General features: G+C 38.4%; 1 protein-coding gene and 1 pseudogene across 2 annotated transcripts in view; one reads left to right on the forward strand and one right to left on the reverse strand.

Moving 5' to 3' along the window:
• The window catches only part of ITGA6 (integrin subunit alpha 6), a 75,254-nt gene that overhangs the window by 21,223 nt on the left and 30,544 nt on the right, over positions 1-23,487 (reverse strand). For both annotated transcript variants that reach the window (XM_011357509.2, XM_011357517.2), the window contains exons 2-13: positions 19,985-20,109; positions 18,034-18,113; positions 16,512-16,767; positions 14,712-14,843; positions 11,618-11,828; positions 10,691-10,884; positions 10,469-10,557; positions 9,661-9,779; positions 6,085-6,183; positions 5,737-5,798; positions 1,409-1,569; positions 1,086-1,229 (exon numbers count right to left, since the gene is read on the reverse strand). In XM_011357509.2, the coding sequence (XP_011355811.1) occupies positions 1,086-1,229; positions 1,409-1,569; positions 5,737-5,798; positions 6,085-6,183; positions 9,661-9,779; positions 10,469-10,557; positions 10,691-10,884; positions 11,618-11,828; positions 14,712-14,843; positions 16,512-16,767; positions 18,034-18,113; positions 19,985-20,109 (1,672 nt within the window). The remainder of the gene's footprint in view (positions 1-1,085; positions 1,230-1,408; positions 1,570-5,736; positions 5,799-6,084; positions 6,184-9,660; positions 9,780-10,468; positions 10,558-10,690; positions 10,885-11,617; positions 11,829-14,711; positions 14,844-16,511; positions 16,768-18,033; positions 18,114-19,984; positions 20,110-23,487) is intronic.
• LOC111739205 lies at positions 89-207 on the forward strand (annotated as a pseudogene).

Here is a 23,487-nt window from a genome sequence, read left to right on the forward strand (position 1 = left end):
CTTGCCTATTATGTTTAACATGACTACAGAGCTGGGAATATAAACAAAAAATATTACTAAGATAGTAACATCAAAAATATAAGGAACTGTCTACGGCCATGCCACCCTGAACAAGCCCGATCCCATCTGCTCTCAGAAGCTAACCAGGGTCGGGCCTGGTTAGTACTTGGATGGGTGACCACCTAGGAAGACCAGGTGATATAGGCATAAAAAATAAAAAATAAAAAATAAGGGATTGTAAGCTGACAAGCTCCTTGCAATCTGTGAGGTCAAGCAAGGATTGCCTCGCCTAAAAAAAAAAAAAAAGTATGAGGAACTATACTTGGTGACACTAAAGGCTGATGACGTGTAGATTTAGGCATCAGCTTCTAAGCCTAATACAGCAAGTACTCACTTCTGACAAGCTTTGTCAGTGAGCCATTGGAACTGGGAATCTCGGACTAGATAACTTACAGCACCAACTAAATTTTTGACAGCAAGCGCAAATTGCTAAATCAAGATGCCACAGCTCCCCAGCCTAATCTTACATCTCAACCATCCAAAACCTTAGCAAACAGACCCCATTTCATGGCTACATAGCAAGCCGTGTAACATAAATTTTTGTTTCTAAGACAACATAGACTACATTTGGCACTAAATGACTATTTCATTCCTAATACTTTTTCGCTGTGCTGAATTTTGATATTCCTTGATTTTAATGTTCAAACGATTGTTTTCTACATCTTAATGTTCTCAATGGTAAAAACAAACAAACAAACAATGTACTATTCTTTCTACATACAGCTATAAGAGAAACTTGATGTGAGAATAAGAAGTTCCACAAATTACAGTCTCGATAAATTGCGGTGGCCAACATTTATTAAGAAAAATACTCTCTGGCTCCAAATTATATTCCTTATTTTTCTATATTTGTTGCTAATTTGAGAAACAAATCTTCAAACAAACTTTGCTTATATTAAAAAGCTTATTTAATACAAAGGAATGGCCTTGAACACAAATCACTAGTCCTCCTGCCTTCAAAGACATTTGATTTAGTATAATAATATGGCCAAAACCATAAAAAAGCAAAAGTCAGAAAGACTTACATCTGTATGAACTGTCGTGGGTTCATTTGAATTCAGAATTGGAAAAACTTCTGGAAGTGAATTCACTCGCCTCCGACTGTTTGGCTCTTGGATCTCTACCGAAGCAGTTATGGGAATGGGACGTAGTTTATCTCTAATATTTTCCTGAAAAGTATGCAGAGATCTAAGTTAAGTATGATATAAATGCTATTGGGAAACTCCAAAACAATGCTTTATTTCATACTGAATAATAGGTTGCTGGTATACATTTCAAAAATCTACATATGCCACCATAAAACTGACTTCTGTCCCCTTTAAGAAACTGGTTTGGCTGCGGGCCTCACCTGTAGCCAGAGGGTCTCCTCCATGCACACCTTCTGCTTCTGCTTGTTCATAGTTAGTTCTCTGGTGTACTTGGGCTCAGACCCTTGGTTTCGAAACTGAACTCTTGATGACAGCCCAGATTTTCTTCTTTCCTTTTCAGCCTCAAGTGTGCCCACAATGGCTAGGTAAAATGGACAGAAATCACATAAACTTAAAGTACATTCACGCACAGTTAAGCTATAAGAATGCTGGCCTCCTTTTAAAAATATTTTCATTCATTCTAGAAGAACACTTTTTCCCACTGCCATTGTTTCTCTTCATGTTTCCTGATAATGTACATTTTGATTGAATTAATAGTATTTCAAATCAAGCAGTCCTTCCTTTCCTGCCCATTGTTGTCTTAAAAGTTAAATTTTCCTTGGGCCACCAGGGGGAGCTCGAGAATAAGTCAAAAACTCTGAGCACTGTCTTAGAATCACTTTCTGGATGAACTTCAGGAACTCTGAATACTAAAGCTAACAGGAGAGGACCCAACACTCCCTAAGGGCCTAAACTGACCCTTCCTCCAATAGGCCCCTGCTTAAATGACTGAGTGCTTTGATATTCAAAAAGGTGAAAGGAACTAAGAAGTACAAGTTGCCAGTTGTAAAAAGTCATGGGAATGCAAAGTGTGGCACAGGGAATACAGTCAATAATACTGTAATAACTATGTATGGTGTAGTTGGGTACTAGACCTATCAGGGTGATCACTTCATAAGGTACATAAATGTCTAATCACTACGTTGTACACCTGAAAACAATGTGTGAACTGTGACTGGAAAATAAATTTTTAAAAATGAACTAAAAAAAATGTCTTTAGACCAGCAGCAGCGGCAGCAGCAGCATCTCCTGAGTTTTGCCAGGAATGCAGAACCTCAGGCCCCAGCCAGGCCTACTGAACAGAATCTGCATTTTAACAGCACCACCAGGAAGTTGCCATACACATTAAAGTTTAATAAGCACTGATAAAAGATAGTTGTCTAAAAGAGAAATATATATTAGAGATGGAGAAGTCTTTTTGCAATAGGATGAGACTTTTCACTTAAAAAAAAAAGAAAGGTAAAACATATTCCTTCCAGTGGCTAGAGTGCCTATCTGTCAGCTAACATAGCTCCCACAAGCAAAATTTTCAACCTCCAAAGCTCTAGGAAGCACACCCTGCTCTTGATTACCTAGACTAATGGAGCTTAGAGGCAAGCCAGGATCCTGATGATCAAAATCTCGTTCCTCGACTTCAGAATGCATTCTTTGCCAGTTCGCTGGATGTATCTGCTAACTATGTTTCTTTATAGGCAAATACTTAAATTATTTATTCATTAATTACTCATTAACCATCAGAAGAGGAAGCAAACCCATCGGTGTACAGAGCCAGAGAAGGCAGCCTCACGCAGAAAGTGAAATCTTTAACAACCCACGTTTTAATACTCACATTAGAGTTTAGAATACAGAGACCTTTTGAGAGTATCTATTTTAATACCCTTTTCCTGCAGATGAAGAAATGGAGACCCATAGAGGCAGGTGATTGGCCCAGGGGCATACAGTGAGGGACAGACAGAGGCAGCACCAGCTTCTAAATCTCTATCACAAACACAAAAGACAATTGATTTTAAAGCTTCTTAGATGTCCACATTCCCATTTGCCTCTAGGCCTCTACATGAGTCACTACTCTCTCCCTCTGCCAGCTGGACCCTCTCCTTTTCCTCCTCCCCTGACTGCCTGGCTAACCCTACTCCTCCTTGAGATCTCAGCGTGGACATCACTTCCTCCAGGAAGCCTTTCCTGGCCTCTCCTGGGGGATCTGACAGTATTCTACTTAGCCCACTGCACAGTAACTGCCTGACCATCTTCCTTGGAAAAGCCAGGAACAGGGAAATCGGCCAGTTCACAGCACAACACCTGACAGAAATACCATTTGAAGAATAGATGAACAGAAGCAAGAGTAACTGGCACCACATCGACATAGACACCTATGCACATTTGCACACAAAAGCACACAATGTGCCGAAACGATAGTGCTTCAGATGTATGAGACCAAAATTTAGAAACACTGACAGTTTCGATAGTAATTTCTGTGTCCATCTAAAGAATTTTTAAATGTCATGGCTGCCAAATGGAATGTGCCTCCATTTTAGGCCCTCTATAGCCTTGACATCATCCATTTATCAGTGACCTGCTAACTTCACAATGAACCAGATAAAGGCTCACATGCTGAGTGCCCCTCACAGCAAAAGTAGGGGAGGGTGTGGGTGCATTAAAACCGTTTATCTACCAAACCCACTCTAACCTTCCCTAACCCTCCAGACAGTTCACATCATCTTAAAATCCTTGCAGGCCACCTTTGCTGACCTTTTGAGGGGCAAGCCAAGTAGAATACTCATTAAGCCTCAATTATAAATATCTGTATGTATGGAATACCACGTCCTAGGATGGCTGAGTTAAAACAGCCTGGTCAAACAATAGGCCCACGTTTTCAGCCACTGGGAACAGACTTATGCAGCAGCTTTGTGGAAGTTCTGTTTTATTTGATTTAGAATTTCCCAATACTGTGGAAATACAGGCAACAAAAACAGGTTTTCTCTAAATGACTTCAGAGAAAAAAAGTTTATCCATAATAGGCCATCAATAAATACTTGGGTTAATGAAGTAGTTTTATAATATAAAATTAATATTGATTTGGGGGAGACAAGGACTGCTCTGATGAGATTTCACATCTGTAGTCAGACAGAGTAGTTTGAGAAAATGACAGATTAACAGAATTAAAATGTTGGTCAAATATATGGCTATGGAAGGAAATTTAACTCTGGGTGGTGAACACACAACGCAACATAGGTATGACGTATTACTGAATCGTACACGTGAAACCTATATAATTAACTAATGTCACTCAATAAATTTAATTAAAAAAAGAATAAAAATGTTTCCCCATCTCTTCTCCTTGCCTCATCAAAGAATCACAGTTTTCTCCTTGTCTCTCTAGTCCACTTCCAAATAGAACGGTAAAAAAAAAAAAAAAAAGAAAAGAAAAAGAAAGAAAAAAGAAAAAGAAAGGCCTGTGATCCAAGCAGGCAAGTGTAAGGTATTGGATAAAAAATAACAAACGATACGGAAAGAAGGACAGACAATGAGAAATAACTGAAGATGTTCTCTTGGCATTAGAAGCCACGCAAAGAATTGTTTTCTATACTCAATAAAATGCCAGATGCATCAAAAAGCAAAGTGAAAGGGTACAGCTCCGCCTGTTCGCAAAGTCATAATACACCAACATTAAAAGCATGCTTCATGCAAAGTTCACAGATACCATGAAGAGATGATACAGCAGGACACTGCCCAGCAGCTGGGGCCTATGAAGATAAGGGAGACGAAGAGACCACCTGAGAAGGGTTGAAATCTAGAAAAACGAAGGCTAAGCAGGTTTATGACAGTGTGAACTGGGTGAAAGAAGACTTATTTGCCAAATTCTGGGATAGTAAAAGAATTTCCTTAAATTCTCACACTCCCATAACAAACCAGAGAAGGCTTGGTGACTGATAATCACTATTAGGGTATCATTAGCCTTTTCAAAATTAGGGGCAAAAATCCTGTTCAGATTATTATTAAGAAAGGAAGCAGAACAATACCTTATAAATCACCGACTGCTTTCACCGCATTATCTCATTTGCTCTCCACACAGTGGAGATCTAATTCCTATTAGAGGCATTTTTTTTTTAACTAATGGGAAAATAAAAACTCGAATATTAAGGCACTTGCTCTGTGTTGTAGGGTCCGTCACCATCAAAGCTAGAGCCAGCAGCAGGGCCCAAGTCTCTGAATTGTCAAGGCCAGGCTTCACATCCCCCCAGAGGCCTGCACCTGGGGACACAGCTTGGGTACTCAGGGCCACAGTGGCCTCTTTGGGAGAGGACCGAGGAGCAAAGAGTATAAATTGGCAGTACTTCTGTGCAGTGCTCCACCTCCTGCAGCCTCTTCTACGACCATCACCCACTACCTCACAACCACAAAACCAATTTTCCACACTGCTTTTCAAAGACAGAAATGGAGGAAACAGTGTGGTAGCAAATGAGTACTTTTCCAAGACATTCTGTCCTAAACCATCTGCTCTGGAAAATTCAAATGGGAACCAAAAGGAGAGTTTTTCCCTCATGTGCTTCGCCCTCCTGATTAAAGAGAAGACAACGGTTATACTTAATTCCTTAAACAGTAATTTATAGACCCATTCTGGCCACTGCAGTTTTATTTTTCTCTTCTTTGTGCAAAACTTTCAACCTGGCAGATAGAAAATATATCATTTTTAAGTGTAGTTGGTACTTACATATTAAAGGATTATAATCAGCAGGTTTGGCAGTATATTCAAAGCAGGCCTTAACCTTGAGGCTGTATGAAATCAAACATATATTTCTTAAAAGATGCATTACTGCGGTAGAAAAAAACTCAATATGTTTCCCAGCTCTCAAATCTCCCCGCTGCCCACTGATGAGTAAAGTGTTATATATCCGCTTGATAGATTCCTCTTCCCTTTGCCCATTTCTCAATCTTCCCTGTGGCTTCTCTTCCCTTTGCCCATTTCTCAATCTTCCCTGTGGCTCCTCAGACCAATAGGATCCTCACAAAGCTGAGGTGTGAAACTGCAGGGGACTGCGGGACACAGCAGGACCCTCACCATATCCCACTAGAGGCCCCGCAGGCCGTTTTCTGGCGGAGATCAATTCTGTTAGGTGTCACTGTGATGGTTTTCTGAATGTTAATCACAGGCCGGGATCTGAAGACAAAGGAGTAAAATACAAGCTCAGCCTTTTGCTACTTTGAATATAAGATGAATTCATACTACACCTCAGAAACCACAGGAAAAAAGTGTTCTCACATGTAATTTTCCCCCCATTGCTGAAGAAAATAGTTGTTCACAGATATAATTTAAAACCTGATTATATAATATTAAAATTTTTTAAATAAAATTTATTTAAAATTATAAAATGCTTTATAGTTTTAATATTGGAGTTTTGTAACTGAAAGAGTAATATGTATCATACGTAAAAGTTGCAGTTTTCAAGCAAGTATTGTATCTCTGTCCTCATCTGTAAACCCCCAAGAAGCCTTGTGTGTCCTTCCAGACACATACCAAAGTCTGTGTTTCTGTTAAAAATATCTAAAATTAAATACGAAAACACATATATACTTATTTGAAATGGGAGCTTTTCATGCTCGTTGTTGTTTTTCATTCATTAACATTTCAGAGGTCCTCTCAGATCCACACACATAAATCTTGTTCCTTGTTTTTCACAGCATGTGGTGTTGCATGGCACCAATATAACCTCGTTTATTTAAGCAGTCCGTAATCAGTAAACATTTATGTTGTTTGTTTTCAGGCTTTTGGATCTAACGAACATCCTTGTACATATATCTAAGCACACATTTGAATTTATCTGTAGGATAAATAACTAGCAGCAGAATTTGAGTCAAAGAATATGTGCATTTTAAATTAAGATTAATCTTACCAAAATACCCTCCAAAAAGGTTACACCAATATACGCCTAACACTTGGGCTGCCCACTATTATGATTTCTACATCCACGTGAATTTTAGTAACGCAGGCGATCCTGAAAACTTAAAGGTCTCCATTTTACAAACATTTCCTTCCTTATCCTCCCTCAGAACCTCCCATCCCCAACCTTAAGTCTACTGCCAGGACTGACTACAACTTTTCTACACCCATAATATCTCTGGAAGCAAAACCCTGAATCCCTTAACCTTTTCCATCTCTATTCTGCCTAACCCCAACCTCGCAAACACTAAGCTGGAATCCCACACCTTCGGCCCTTCTCACCATATAAAACCATCTTCTCTCTCCTTTACATATATTCTCCCCTACTCCCCACAGCCAAAGGGGTCACCATGGGCCTGTGACCTGACCTCTGCCACCCGTACAAGAAATACGAGTAAATGGTGGCTGGGGCTGTGAGTGCGACGGGGAGACGCTGCGCCTCTCACCTCCATCGCCCCCCTCAGCCAGAACTCAGCACGGGTTCCACAGTTTCATTACCACACAGGTTCGGTTAGACTGACTTTCGTGGGCCTGCGGTAAACCCAGCCATCCTAGAGAAAGGTGTGGACAGGAAAATGAATTCCTGAATTCCAATCCGAATAGCTAGCTTGAACTTCTGAATCAATCTTTCAGGAGCTAGAGCGAGCATGAGTACACTCAGGTGGAAGGTGGGAGCCAATAAAGGAGTGAACACTGCCCGCAGTCTGTGTCTTCACCTCCCTTTATTTCATTTGCCTTTCTACTGTTATTTTACATTTAGGAGGCTGCTAGTTTCTAAAATACTAACTAGATACACTCGAAGTTTTGAGAGCATATTTAAAAGGCAAAAATTTGCAAATCTTTTAAAACCAGTTGCCACAGATGCTAGTGTTTTAAATATCATAGTATTAAGGCTTTAATGTGGCATAAACTTCAAAGGGCAATATTTTAACACACATTTCCACCTAAACCCTATTTTTACTTGTTGTTTTAAACACACAACATATACACAAAATTCTGAGTGTGCAATATCGATGAATAGTGAAAAATGTGTCTTTTAACACATAAAGCAAATCTTACTGGCCCAGTTGTCCTGTGTTTAATTGGCACCTATTTATAAACTACCTGGAAACTCTAGTATGATTTTGTGGGAAAAATGCCTGGGGACTGAGGTTGGGAAGATTTAGGTGCTACGCCCTGTTCCTGCAAGATCCAATGCAGCCTTAAAAGCTTAAGCAACTTCTGGGCTGCCTTTGCAAAATAAGGGAATTTGTAAAATAAGGGAGTGGATTTTCCTCTCATTATCAAAGGGTTCTGAATTTTACTTTCATACTATCTATATGGAAAAAAGGAACAAGTTTACAGGATTCAGAGTAAACCCACTTATGAGGACAGGAAAGTAAGGATGTTCAAGTATCAATTACATAGAGAAGCAAATATTCAACTAACTAAAGGTTATCTGCTGGGAAAGACTTGGTTACCCCATTTTGGTACAGGAAGTCAGAGACTATCTGAAAAATCCTATCAACCAAGGATTCATTACATTCATATTTTAGAATGATATTAAGTTATTTAAAAGAACAAGATTGACGAATCTATACTGACGAGGAGAGAGAACAGAAAGAGATTTGATTTTTAAGAACCAGATTAGAGAAGAGCAGTTACAGTATGGCCTTCTGATGATACCCTGGAAGTAGAGAGATACTCAAAACTATTAAAGACTGATTCGTGAAAGATGGGAATATTGGGGAACTTGCACTTACTGCAATTCTGTATTAACATTTTTACAAGAATGTGATTTTAAACTAAAAAAGACTTTAAAAAAATAACAATTTTTAATGGTGATTTCCAGCAGTGATGAAATCACTGGAAAAGCAGACTCAAACACAGCTGACTGGCAAACCATGATAACCTTTCTGGAGATTGTACTGGTGAATGTGAATCCAAAGTCTTGGAACACACATTCCCTTCAACTCAGCAACTCGCTTTTAGGAATTTAACATAATAAATAATCCAAAACATGAACAAAAGTAAGGATGTTCACCACAGCTTTGCATATCATGGAAAAAACCAAACATGGACAACAACATAAATGTCCAATAAGAGTGTGGCAGTTGTTAATGAACTATGATCCAGCAATGTGATGCCTCACAGACAGCCACTAACTTCATTTCAGAGAAGTACTCAATGACAGACAAGGAAAAGCCCACCATGCATTATAAACTCACTTATTACAAGGAAAAAGTCCACTAGGCATTACAAACTGACAAAAGCAGGTTATAAAACAATACATACATTATGACCTCGAGTTTTTAGACATACATGCACATTCACAGAAAATAAAAGACTACAAAAACCAAAATTTTGTAGTTTAATAATGGGGTGAAATATAGGGTATTTTTATTTCCTTATCTATATTATTTGTACTGTCAGATTTTCTATGTTTTAGTTTCTATCAAAATAAAGGTTTTAAAATACATTTACGAGGTAACCATTTTCACCAATTCTGACCTATCTTTGCCTCGATTCAAAATTAGCAAGATTTTACAAAATAGGTTTTTATTACATTGCTATACTATTCTCAAAAGAAAAATCTTTAAAATTCATACAAGCTTTTGTCTTTTGAAGTATAGGCATGACGAATTTCAATTCGAAAAGTCAAAAATTTTAGTGCACCCCACTGTTGAACATGCTTAACTAAAGTCAGCAATAACACACCTGAAAATAGTTACTGAGTCCGAGAGGGAACCAACGGCAACGTCAGGGTAGGAATTTCTATCAAGGTCCATATTTCCAGCAATTGAATATCCAAAGAAACGTGAATTACCCTCAAGAACCTGAAAAGAACAGGTCATCAGAATGGACACTGGGCCACCAAAATGAGCCTCTGAACTACCCTTTGAAAAAGACACACAAGTTTCTTTTGAATTGAAGTTTAAGAGTTCACTTATAAATACATTATACTAAATAATAAATGAGTATACATATGATCCAACACTTCATGTTTCATGAAAGTCACCTAACTTACCTTGAAAGGATAAAAGAGCCTGTTTTTGATGAGCTTGTTTACTTTATTAAGTTGATCAGGGTATTTCAAACCAAACCTCTCTACCTGCCCTCCAAATGTCTTACTTTTCTCAAAAGCAATTTTTAATTTTTGGTGTCTAAATTCTCTAGGCAATTACAATCATCTCATTTGCCCGGTTTCATCTCTATTTATGTTACTAAAGGAAATATGTCACATTTCTATCTATGCCGTCAAGGTAGAATAGTCTTTTCCTTTCGATTCCTTTGATTTCTAACTTGCAAAGAAATTTTATAATTAAAACAAGCAAGTCATTGCATTTATATCTATTTCCAAGCTATCTTCTAATAATACATTTATTAAAACATAAAATTCATACTATTGTTGATTTATAAATAAATAAAACATGATTGGTGTGAAAATTCACTTAAACTTAAATATTCTATTACAAGGCAAAAAGCTGAGACCCCCCCATTACAGAAATCTACATTACTGGATTACCTGTGTTGGTTTGGTGTTTATTCCTTTCGCAGATCCGTGATATATAAAAACTTTCCCCTTCTCATCATAGGGAGCTCCAACTGCAATATCTGTTGACAATATCGCATTTTAACAAACATTACCTTTTTAAAATGTTTTGATACAATGTTTTAAAATAAGATGCCATAAGACATCATTATTCAAATAATCTACCCATAAAATTGTAACCATTTTATTATATACCTGGGTAGCCATCTTGGTTGATATCGCCAATATTTTTGACTGCAATGCCAAACATAGAATCCTTGGTTCCATTAAGACGAATTGGCTTGACATTATTCCATCTGCCTTGCTGGTTAATGTAGACATACACTGCACCTCCAACTTCTCCATCTCTATCAAAATACTGCGGGGCTCCAATAACTATATCTTGCCACCTAAAAACATAATGAGGGGAAGAACTGTGAACCACTGGCTAACACAGTGAGCTTGGGGAGAACACCACCAGCCCACGTACTAAGGACACAAAGAGAGATGATAGAAAGGGCCTCAACTCTGGAATTTATATCTCGTCAGTTAAAATAATTTTTTTAAAACCAAGGTAGCTTGTAATAATTGCCCAAAGGAAAATATGGAAGGTAACAATGTGAAACCAGTTCTCCATATTAGATCTACAGTGTGGGGAGACTCCCAAGAAAGGCTCCAAGTCCCTCCACCTTCCACCCCAGACCCAGATAGACACCACCAGCCAGACCTATGTATTGAGTTTTTCACAATTCCTACTTTCAACATATCTAGATGTTGAACATCAACATATCTAGACATTCTAGATGTTCCAAGAGCCCCTTAAGGAATTATAGAACAGAACTATGTAGCTGTTCATTTTTCGAGAAATTTTTCCCCCCAAATTTTAATTCTCACAGACCCATAATCTCAAGACATGAATAAAAACTGTAAACTAAAAAAGCTATAATCCTACACCCTGAGGAAGGTAATGAACATCTGCTGCCAAAATATTAGTGATAAAGATATATGATAGGAGGGTAAATGTTTGACAGCAAAAATATTCCTTGAATCAACTAACCTGAAAGGATGACTCTTCTCAAGACCTACAGAAGCCAAAGAAGCAATGATTTCTTTACAAAATAAAATAAACTGAGACACTCATACCCATCTTTGTTAAGGTCCACCACTGCCACATCATAGCCAAAGGAAGAAGCCAGACCTTCCCCATCGAATATGTGTTCAGGGAGAAGATGTGCAGACTTCATGTCTCTTTTCAGCAAAACCACAGCTCCACTGTGATTGGCTCTGGGAGCACCAGATACAAAAGTGATGTCATCTTTAGAAACAATACCTTTCCCCGAGTCCAAAGAAAAGCCTAGAAAAACAAAATAACCGTTCACACCAACTCCATTTTTCAGGAACTATCAAACAGTGGTAACTCCATCACTATCTTTTCTTTCTGATTCCCACCAACTATCATACTTGTGATATGAAAGAGTTACAGAACTAAGTAGAGACGTGACACAAGTACAAAGTAGTAGGCTCTTTCACTGCTGTCTGTGGAAATACATTAAGACTTAAAGAAAAGAACCTATGCTATTTAGCATCTGTATAACTTGAATCATGAAGCATTCACTCATCAGAAGAATCAGTTCGAACTCTATTTTAATATTGGAACTGCTGTAAAAGATCAAGCTAGATATTGAATTACCAGGGGAAAGTTACATCAGATACAACCTGAGAATAGCATAACTGAGTGCATGATATAGGGTTCTGCTATAATGCAGTGATTAATAACTTTCATATTCATCAGTCTCCTTGGTAATCATGCAAGAATAAAAGTTAACATCGTTGATACACCACAGACAGCATTTCATTATGTTGGACCAACTTAGTTCTCAGACACAAACATGCAAACAAAACCATGATTGATGAGATACAGTATTTGAGAACCTCTATAAACAATAGAGGTGAGCATGTTGTCTTCTATATCAATTACATACTTGTCAGGAGGGCAGAAAATGTTAGAATATCTAATTATAAGCATCAGATAAGATGTCAGGTCACAAATAGAGATGTGATGGGGAGCAAATAAAAATGCCCATATTAAGACCATTGAAATTAAACAAATACTCCCATATAAAGGTGAAGCAGAAGCAGAATAGTATAAGCTCACCCTTCTTATTGGGTTTTACTTATGAAAAGCTTCACCACTACTGCTGCAGTTCTCAAACTGTGAAGTGAGTTGAAAAATAAGATGAGCCACAAATTTAGAATAGGAAGATATAATCGAATCCGGCTCTGAAAATCATCTGGCAGCCTCCACCGTGTCATGCTTTTGACGTGTGCTTCACTTGAAATAGAAAATAAAAAGATTTATGCTTTGTATGGATCAAAAAAAATTTTAAATGACCATGACCAAGACAATTTATTTGTCATCTCAGAGGTCACGAACCTAGGTAGCTATTCATCATCACATCGGGGGATGTGCCGGACTGCTCCCTGGGAGGCTGTGTTTTATAAACAAACTGATCGGGATCTGTATAGGAAACGCTGGTCAGAAACAGCAGGCCTGTACACATGCATGGGACAAGAGAGATTGAAGAAAAAGCAATTATGTTTAGTAAGAGGCACAACGGTGACCACCGTTCTTGCTGGATGATGAGGCCACCACTGTATCCAGCGAGCCACTCTCTTTGCCAGCTTCCAAAACCTCAAGCAGATTATTTTATTCCTAAAACCCACTGGTTTTTTGAAATGACAGATGCACAAACAACTAAAATAACAACACAAACTTGTATTTAATAATCGAATGTTCCAATAGCAGCTAAGTTTATAAAATCCATCTATTTAAAGACCGAGTGTTGGTTTCTTGCCTATAACCATTAAAATTAAATGTCTTATCATAAATTAATCCCTAAATACATTTGAAAAGAAGTTGTCTGTTAAAATATATTTAAATGAAATGCTGGTTTGTTGATAATATTTACCTTGAAAAGGATTTTACCTTGAAAACCCATATTTAATAATTGAGATTGCAAACTGCTTGGCCCCTTGGTTCCTTTCCTGTCCTGCAAAGCCACTACTAACACAGCATTTACACACCCAGCAATGAGGAACAATAATGCTTATTTTATAATATTGTTGGGAAGATCAAATAAGACCTATGAAGCGGGAAGTATAGCACGTGACTTAGAGAACATGGTAGATGCTTAATGAGTGGTAAGTGTAACATTTTTCTTCCCTCTTCTATGCCTTCACACCAAATTTTTAATTTAGGGGGATAGGGACTGTCTGAAAAAAATGTAATAGTACTGTTCATACATTATCTATACAATTAGAACAATTTTTAAGTATTTACTAACACATTATTTAGAATGTTCATAGCTATACCTATTTTTTCCTTTTTTACCTTCCATTGTTCCAGTAATACCTCTACCGTACGGACACTTTTTTTAAAAAAAGAGGTTACTATTTAGATTTAGGAGATTTTTTACATTTTTTCCAAGAAATGCACAGTAATTATTCTTTATGTCAACTCATACCAAGAATTAAAGCTTTTAAAAGCCTTTATGTAATTACCATAATGCACATGAATAATTTAGGACACCCATTAGTAATGCAAACGAGCCTTAGGAGTTAAGAAATGGGCACTTAGACATAATCTGGGTGTCCTCAAAACTGCTTTGGCAGTCCTGCCCAGCCGCAGCTGGAAAGCCCCCATGCCAACCCGCCAGGGGCCCTGTGACATGAGGGCCCCAATCCAGAAGCAGGGCCAACCCTTGGAGAAAGGCAATCACAGAGAAAGGACGTGGAGATCCTGACCTGCCACTTAAGAGTAACTTCATAAATGTAGCTCTTACGAGTATCTCTAGAAAGAGGCGCTGAAGGGAGAGGGAAGGCAGCTTGGCTCACTGCTAACACCCAGGCATGTTTTCTCCGGGCTGCATGAATGGCCAAGTTCAGGTTACAGAGGCCGACGTTAGCTGAGGAAACAGACTTCCATGTGGAGGACAGGTGATTTTAAGAGACAGCAAATTTCCTCCTCACTTGAGGGAGCCCAGGTCAGAAGGGAAGGATCCCAAGCATCGGTTAGATTACCTCAGGATCACCAAGGCCTAAATTAAATTAAATTCCAGTACACGCGGCCACAAGCCCCTGGCTCCACCTCAGCCTAGAAGCCCAAGGTCCTGTGAAGGCAGTGTCACACAGAGGCATCTGAACAGGTAGGCATGCCATCATCTACTCTCGTTCCTACCTAAATAACTGTTAGCAGGAACAGGAACTAGACTTTCATCATGGTCAGTCTCTCCACCAACTTCATAAGGCCCATCTTCAAAGATGTTCATGTCAAAAAAAGTGTTATTCTTTTGTTCTACGCGGACAATCCCTAAAGGAATGAAATGGTTAAAAAAAAAAAAAAAGATGAAACAAAATAAAATAAATGGTTCCTAATTAATATTTCTCATATTATCACTGAGTACAGCAAGAAAAGTTTAGAGGAAGAAAAGGCAGAAAAGAAAGATGACTTTTGAAGTTATTAAAGTTAAAAAATCATGTTCATGTAAATTTTTACAAAAGAAATTTGTTCTAGTAATAAAAAAAAAATGTCCCATGCATTTTCATGAATTATCTTTACAATGCCATCAAACCAATGGAAAATGGAATGGTTTACTAAACCTAGAGAAAACAATTTTTTAAAAAATATATGAACCTGATATATGATACCTTACATTTTCTATAATCCAAAATCAATTTTTCTTTATTATAGTGTGAAAATGAATTTAATATTTTAATCTGTTCTTCATTTTAACCAAGATTTCATCATTTTAAAATTTTCATCGAAAAGATTTCACATATTAAGTCCACTTTGTGACTTTTAAAAAATGGTAATCTTTTAAATCAGGGTTTATAAAACAGATAAAACATGTTTCCCACAAATTAAAACATACATAATTGGTGGCTGTTTTATGGTTTTGTTTTACTATGTATGGCATCTATTCTTACTAAAATAAAACTATTTCATTGTGTTATTTTCATTAGTTCAAAATAATCTGACAAATACCATTATGTGAAAGATCTGATTGGGGGTGGAGAAGCCAATGGATATTACTCCCAGAGGTTACTACAGATGACATACAGAGGAAGGTGTTCTCAAGAATCATTTCTAATAAGAATTAAAACTTGGAAGTTATTGAACGGAAAAGGAAAATTTTTCCAAAGTTCTTCCTGACTAGTAAAAATGTTATAACACTGGATTTATTTTAATAAATTTCTCGAAAAGTCTTATTTTCAAATGGATTTTTTTCATTACAGATTAAAGTTAATTGTCCTTTATAATACGGTCGTTGTCTACACTTGCTTAATTTCTTCATAGAAGTTAGACTTTTATTACAGGAGCTGACCAACTTCATCCAGCCAAAAAATGTGGGCCATTCTCCTCTCTCCCAGTGTCTCCTTTTATCTATATCACAATAATTAAACTGTAGCATTAACAACTTTTATGTGAATTATCTGAAATCATCATCTCAAAATTCCCTAATCTGTTATCTATCCTTCTATCAGCAAAATATGGTCTTTCAATATACAATAAAATGAAGGTCTGTATTAATACGCTGCTATCTGTACATGACAGACAGCACTCAGATCTGCTCAGTTTTCAGATCACTACCTTAAAATTAAGACTTTCAGCTTCATGTAATAGGCAAATATAAAACAGCAAAAACTACTAATGTTAATTATTATAGTCTTATAAAAAGAGTTAACTCCTTGTATTAATGTAAATTGCTGGTAGAGAGAGAATCTCTTAAAATATACATTTCCACCATTATTTGTTTTTAAAAATCATATAGAGATTTTAATATCCTACCCTAGTTCTATAATATAGAAGTACTTCATAGCGCATTTTAATTTAAAATGCACTAAATCATGGTATGTGTGTATGTATATATATATATATATATATATATATATATATATATATATATATATATATATATATATATAATAAAAATTGTGTAGTCATTTTAATCTGTATTTCTATAAATACACGTCATACCTTTCCAGTTATAAGTGCCTGGAGCTCCAAACACAATGTAATGAAAGTCTTTAGTAAACGTGGCTGCTACACCTTGCTGGCAAGAACCAAATTTTTCATGCCCTCTCAATCGGCCATCACAGAAACTCCAGTCTCCTCCATCCATGTCATCTTCAATCCTGAGATTCTGACTCAGGACATAGCACCTTCCAAAGATGTCTCGGGATTCCTGCTTTGTATTAACATGTTGCCTTTTTTCATATCGATGAGCACATGTCTACAAACATAAAGTAGCCCAGTCATGCCTACAAACCTTACATTTTTCATTATAAATCAACAAAGTTGCCAATAATAAAAAGGATGTTAAATGTGCCTTCATACTGCGACTGGACCCAGAACCAGCAAATCCTCCCCAAAATGGCACTAAGGAAACCATTCTCTAGTATATAGAAACTAGGTCTTCAGTCTTATTCTCATCCAGAGAATAATGCCCCAATCCAAATGCTGAATGCCAATTCATAATCCACAAGCAATTGATTTGCAAATTTACTTGTCACATAATAATGGAAATACCTTATTTCATTTTCTTAATTTAACTGGCTTTTAGTGGCTGTTTAAATCTTCAAATTAGTATGTTTGCAAAAATAATTTTCCAGGAGAGAAATCATGAATGCACTTTCATAGGGATCAGGCAAACACAGCTAAAACGAAGACATTTTCCTTTTACCCACACTATTTCCTTATAAGCCTAAATCTTAATTTATATTCTGAACTCTGAGATTAAATTTACTCTATAAAGCAAAGAGAATTACACTGCCAGGAGAGATGAAAAAATCTCTATAGTATTATAAGGTATTCATGGCTACACTCCAAGTGACACAGGCTGAAAATACTTTACAATATCCAAGTCAATTTCCCATAATGCTGCCCTTAAATATCAAAATTTGATGTTCAATAAAATTCTCATTTTTCTGAAAATTCTATATACATTTGTTATAGCAACCAGATTTTGAAAGAGACACAGAAAGAGCACCATAATCCAGCTTGGGGGCACATCCAAGGCCATCCAGCATAATCCATCTAATGAACCCTCTCAACTTCGCTACCACTTCTATTTGAAGAGGCTCAGAATAAATAATGAGAGTTTAAAATTATCTTAGTTTCCATGACCATTGCCATATTTTTTTTTATATCTTGTCTATAAAAGCCACATAGTATCTGGGACCATGTCTAGTTTTGTTGTTTAAGACCATGTAGAATTTTAGAGATATTCAATAAAGATTTTTTAAACAAGTTCTTTGAATCTGAAAGTCCTAAAGAAAAGCAGGTTGTATGGCTGTTTCAAAGTATATCAGGAATCGTAGGAAAAACAATGCTTTGATTTCCTTTTGAGATCGATTTCTGCTTTAAAGAAGTAAGTATGCCAAAATGTACACTCCATGCTGGCAGGGGCCCTGCCTGTTATAGTCACAGCTATAAACCAGGTGCTGGCACACATAGGCACTCAAGACACTGCGGAATGAACGTGCTTCCTTACACTTACCACAACTTTGCCCCCAGGCCCTTGGCTCTGGACCGTGACCCCCATCCACTGATCTTCCTTGCTTTCTGATGAAGGGTCGGCTGTGGAAAGCAGCACAGGTTATGTACATATAGTAAGGACCTTAAAGTGACTGAAACGGTCAATGAACCAATGGATAGAACCAGCAGAACCAATTCAAACAAAAATACAAGAAACAATTTCGAAATTGCCCTGACTCCAAGCCTAGCTACTTAGTAAATTCAGTTACTCAATCCAGAAAAATTATTTAAAAAAACAGGTAAATGGTTATTGGTAAGAATCTTTCAAAAAATCCTTTACATAAACTACATAGCTCTATCTGGTGGGGCCCTTGACCCTCTCTGACACACAGGGTCCTGAGTACAGAGGGGTATTTGAAAACTGTAAGACTATAGATTAGCCCTTTAACATCTGCCCTTAAAGCAACAATGTAAAAATCCAGTGTCCAAATTCCAACTACCATCCAAACTAATAAAAAGCGGGCACTTCTCTACATACAAGCATACCTCGTTTTAATGTGCTTTTGCTTTACTGCACGTCACAGATACAGGGTTTTTTACAAATCGAATGTCTGTGGCAGCCCGGCGTTGCACAAGCCTATTGATGCCATTTTCCCAACAGGCTCAGATGATGGTTAACATTTTTTAGCAATAAAGTATTTTTTAAATTAAGGTTATATGGTACACTGGTTTTTTTTTTAATTTAAATAATGTTACTACACACTTAATAGATTATGATATAGTGTAAACATAACTTTTATACACACTGGGAAACCAAAAATTTGTGTGACTAGCTTTATTGTAACATTCACTTTATTGTGGTGGTTTGGAACCAAACCTGCAATATCTCTGAAGAGTGCCTATATGCCCAAATTTGTGACACGACAGCATGAAAACTGTTCTTTTCCTTACTGGAGATGGGAAGACAAAGCCTCAGATTCACTTTATATCTTTCTATCATTGCCAAAAAGGAAAGGGATACATTTCTTTTTACCCTCTCCCCCCAAAAAAGAGAAACCACTACTATGTGCTCATTTCAGTATTAATTTGAACCTACTGTTATGACGTATGCAAATATTTGCCTTCCTCAATGAGAAGGCAGGCACAATTTCCAATCTTAAATCATTACAAAGACATGAAAATTAAACAACTTTAAGTAGACATAAAGAAAAACATCAAAATGTTAAATAAAGAGTGATTATGTCTAAACTACCAGTAGGTTTCGAGGTTTTTCCTTATAGGTTGATGTATCATTTACAAGTTTCTCCACAATTAACATGTATTATTTTTAATGAGAGAAAAAATGTTATTTCTAAAAGATGAAAAAGCAGAAGAACATAAACATGAATCTTCAAATCTACTTAAACCAAGTATGTCAAATTAGGTTTGGCTGGAGTTTCTGGGTACTCAGCCCTCACAAAACAAGCCTCTATCTGAGAGAGTAGGACAAAAATTATCCATGCTGGTCAGCTCTCATTTCAGAAAGATCTGATATTTAAGTTGTCTTTCTCCCAAATATTTTAACAGCAAATGAGAACTTTTGGCTGCTACGTAAAAGATATACATATTCAATCTTCTTCACTGCTCTAAATTCAGCTTTTCAATGGCATCCTGCAGAACCTCAGCATGTCACTAGGTGGCAGAATCAATACACCATATTGGTTTAGAAACAAGTGTTGGGAGGACCAGCAAGGGGGTCTTCTTTCCAAAGTGATTTAGAAAGTAAATGTTTTTCAGGGCAAACAAGGAACAGTCAAGGCTGATGCAATAAAAAGAGGGCTCTCTCCAAGAACAAATGTTTGTACCCTCTCTTCCTTCCTCACATAACAATGGAAATACCTTACTTCATTTTCTTAATTTAACTGGCTTTTAGTGGCAAGTGGGGTACAGGTGAGTTGGCCAAGTGAATACTGAGTGAGTGCAAAGGAACATACCATCATTATCAAATTCAATCCGTGTGCAAGGGCCCCGGGAGGTGATGTCACAGCTGTATAAGCCTCCTGTTCTGTTGGCCCTCTGCAGCGGGAGGGCCACTGCCCGAGGGGCCCCCACGAGCAACCTGTGGACAAAACAGAGAATTTGGAGATGTGAGTTTAGTACTCATTTAACATTCCAATTAGTCAGAACTAAGAGATAATTGGGATTATTCTTTATCTAGGAGTCCACTAATTGTCTGCCAGTTTAGCAATGAGGAGCAAAGGTAGAATCTTGTAACGGACTGGCTCACAGACCACACACACAACACACAACACACACACACACATCTGCTATGCAAGTCAAGCACAAGGAGAAGGGCTGTTAAATGCAGAGAAAAAATATGCCCATCTCCCATAACATCAGCAGCTCTCTCCCGAATATGATTCTGGTATTTTAAAAGACACATTTTTCATAGAACATGACCCCAGACCTAAGCCAAGGACATTATATGTAACTCAACAGACAAAACCAACAGTCCCACAGTGGAGGGGGAAAATGGTCACATTAAACTAAACAAGCAATAATATGTCATTTTCTAATAGTGTGCGCCTTCCTGAAGTACTTTTCAATGGTAATTTTGACTATACCCTAGATTTTCAATTTATATACTGTTAAGTTAGGTAAACAAAGAGGCCATTAGACTGATGGGGCTCTAATGCCATGGCGGCTATATAAGCAAAAAATCTAAGCTTGTAAATATCTCAAGGTTAAAAAAAAATCAAACCCTAAGGACAATCAATCTCAAACAGCCAACTAGGTTTTAAGCTATAGCTGATCAAATAATTTCCTTTCTTTGTTTCCTTGCTTTGTTTGTGTAAGTCTTTCCCCTGGCTCCCGTTGGTGGAACACTCTTAACCACTTCCGTTTTGGTGCTGCCAGATTTGAATCGATTTTTGATCAAATAAACTCATAAAATAATTGATAATGTCTCAGTTTATCTTTTAGCAATACTGATTTAGAACCTAACCTTTGCCCAAGATAAAAACTAGACTAAATTACTCTTTTTGCAGCCTTGACCTCTTTCCCCATCAATTCTTACTTCCTGGCACACATATCATCAACAAACTTCTCCACCATCATCTAATCAATCTTGCACAAAGGATTCAGGCAGGGTGTGGGTCGTGCCACTTATGTACTAGGCATTGTAATATTCCTTCTTTCCTCCCTTCCCAGTGTTCTTGTTATTTCTCCATAAGAGGGGCCCAAATCCAAACCCACAATCCTTAAAATCTCACCGTTTCACAGCCAGCAGGGATCTTTGTCAACCCGCTACCTTCCTGCTGGGTTCCTTTTGCTAATGCTCTTTACTCACCATCAGTTCTACAATCTTGGGGGTCTGGCTGACTGATGGAACAAAGAGGAAAAGAAACAAAGAGACAGAACACACCCCTGGACAGAGAGATACGAGGCTGGAGCTGGGGAAGAGGGCTGAGAACACAAACAAGAACCAAAAAACTCTCCCAAACAGAAAACAAGCCATTCCCGGCAATCAAGAAATCCAAATTTCTGGTGAAGAAAAGGAGAAAGGAGAAAAAGGAGAAAAAGGAGAAAAGAGAAAGGAAGGGAAGGGAAGGGAAAAGAAAAGAAAAAAGGAAAACAATAAATAAATAAATAAATAAATAGTCCCTACTATCTCTGTCTGCTGTGATCCCAATAAAGGATTTAATGTAATTCTTTAAAAAAAAAAAAAAAAAAAAAAACCAGTGCAGTGCAGTGGGTGCAACAGGAGGGAAATGCACTCGGAAAACAGAGAGGCAAACCAGACTCTGCCCAGGGAGAGCCAGTGAAGCAAGGTCTTACAGACTGAGGTTTGGCTTATGTGGGAACACGCATCTTAGCATCAGCCTTCCTCTCAGACCCCTGGATGTCAGCCCCTACCTCCAAACCGCCTTACATTCAAAGGGAAGAAACAGCACACATCAAGGTACAGAACTGGAACTGAGACTGAGCAGGACTGAGGGAGGGTCCTTAGTACCTAGAACTTTGCAGAGGCAAAGCCAAGGGCCGCAGGGGTCTCCACTGGGCTGCCCCACACTTATTCCACCAATGCCCCTGATCCCAGGAGCTCTGACAAATAGCTGAGAGGCGAACTGGCCTAGGCTGGGGGTGAACAAGTTCAATTATCTGGCAGATGTGGGGATGGAACCCTATCCCAGGTCCTGGGAAGGATAAGCAAGGTGCTGGGGTCAGAAGCACAGAATCACAGGGTGTGAGCACTGGAGTCACGAGAGAGAACATCCTGTGCTCTAACTTTACAGATGGGAGACTGTGACCCATGGAAGGAGAATAACTAACTGCTCTGCGCTAAGATCTTACAACTAGTTGGTAGCCAGAACAAAAATTACTTTGGAGAAATTTTTTTTTCTCCATTCTTTTAAAATGCTTCCTAGGAAATAAAACCTAGGATTTTAAGGCATGTACAACCTAGCTGAAAGAGCAAACCCTATGCACATAAAACTGAAACAAGAACTGCTCAATATGTACGACTAAATTCAGAAAGGCTGAGGAAAGGCAGAGTCAAAGTATGATTGCAGTTGGGTGGGGCTGAAGATCGGGGAAGAGATTTCCTGTAAAGGTAACTAACTCCAACAGGAAGGCTAAAAGGAGAAGCGGGAGTTCCAAGGTGATCACCAGGTCTTCTCTGACCACTTCCTCTCCTCAGCCACGCCCAAGGAGGCTGGTAAGCTATCTAAGGCAGGTACTGGGCTTGTGATTTCCTGTTCACTGTACTCGCTCATTCATTTACTCATTCCACAAACATTCAAGAGCCTCCGAGGATGACTCCCCTCATCCCCTCCCCGCCAAACTGTCCCTGAGGGTGGCAGATCCATAAGCTGATCATTAAACCACAGGGATTTAGGGAAAAGGCAAGGGCCGACGGGGGTGCTGTGCGTTGTCCAGAGGAGGGCGCCAAAACCTGCCTGCGAGGAAAGGTGTCACCCAGAGATGACAGCGGAACTGGAGGGGACCAGGCGAGAGGCATTGCACCAGCAAAGGCTGGGAGGGAAGGAGCCAGGAGGAGCAGGAATCAGTGATATGAGGGGGGTTGGAAATAGGCAGCCTGGTCTGCGGGGCTCTGCGTTTGGGGCAAAAGGTCAGAGACACGCGGCTGAAAAGCCCATGCTTCCGCTGCCTGTTGTGCCCTGCAGGGAACAGGTGCTTCCGCGCATCGTGTTGTTTAAAAAGCGGAGATTATTCTATTTACTGAGTGGGCGCTTCCTCCAGCCTCTTTTCTCCCGGCTGCGTGGTAGTGTTTCCCTCTCCTTGGTACCTCCATCTTCCATTTGGGTCCCCTTACCCTTGGTGGCTCCAGGGGCCTTTAACATGCATGGCAAAATATAGGCATTTAACTCCGCTTTGCTGACCGCTTATAGGGGCTGTGGCAACAAAACTTCACATGTGCTAAAACTGCCAAACTCTTGTGGTTCAAGAAGCCCGATTTACTTGTGGCTGCTGCAGA

This window comes from Pteropus vampyrus, unplaced genomic scaffold, assembly GCF_000151845.1.
Source record: "Pteropus vampyrus isolate Shadow unplaced genomic scaffold, Pvam_2.0 Scaffold2, whole genome shotgun sequence".
NCBI lineage: Eukaryota > Metazoa > Chordata > Mammalia > Chiroptera > Pteropodidae > Pteropus > Pteropus vampyrus.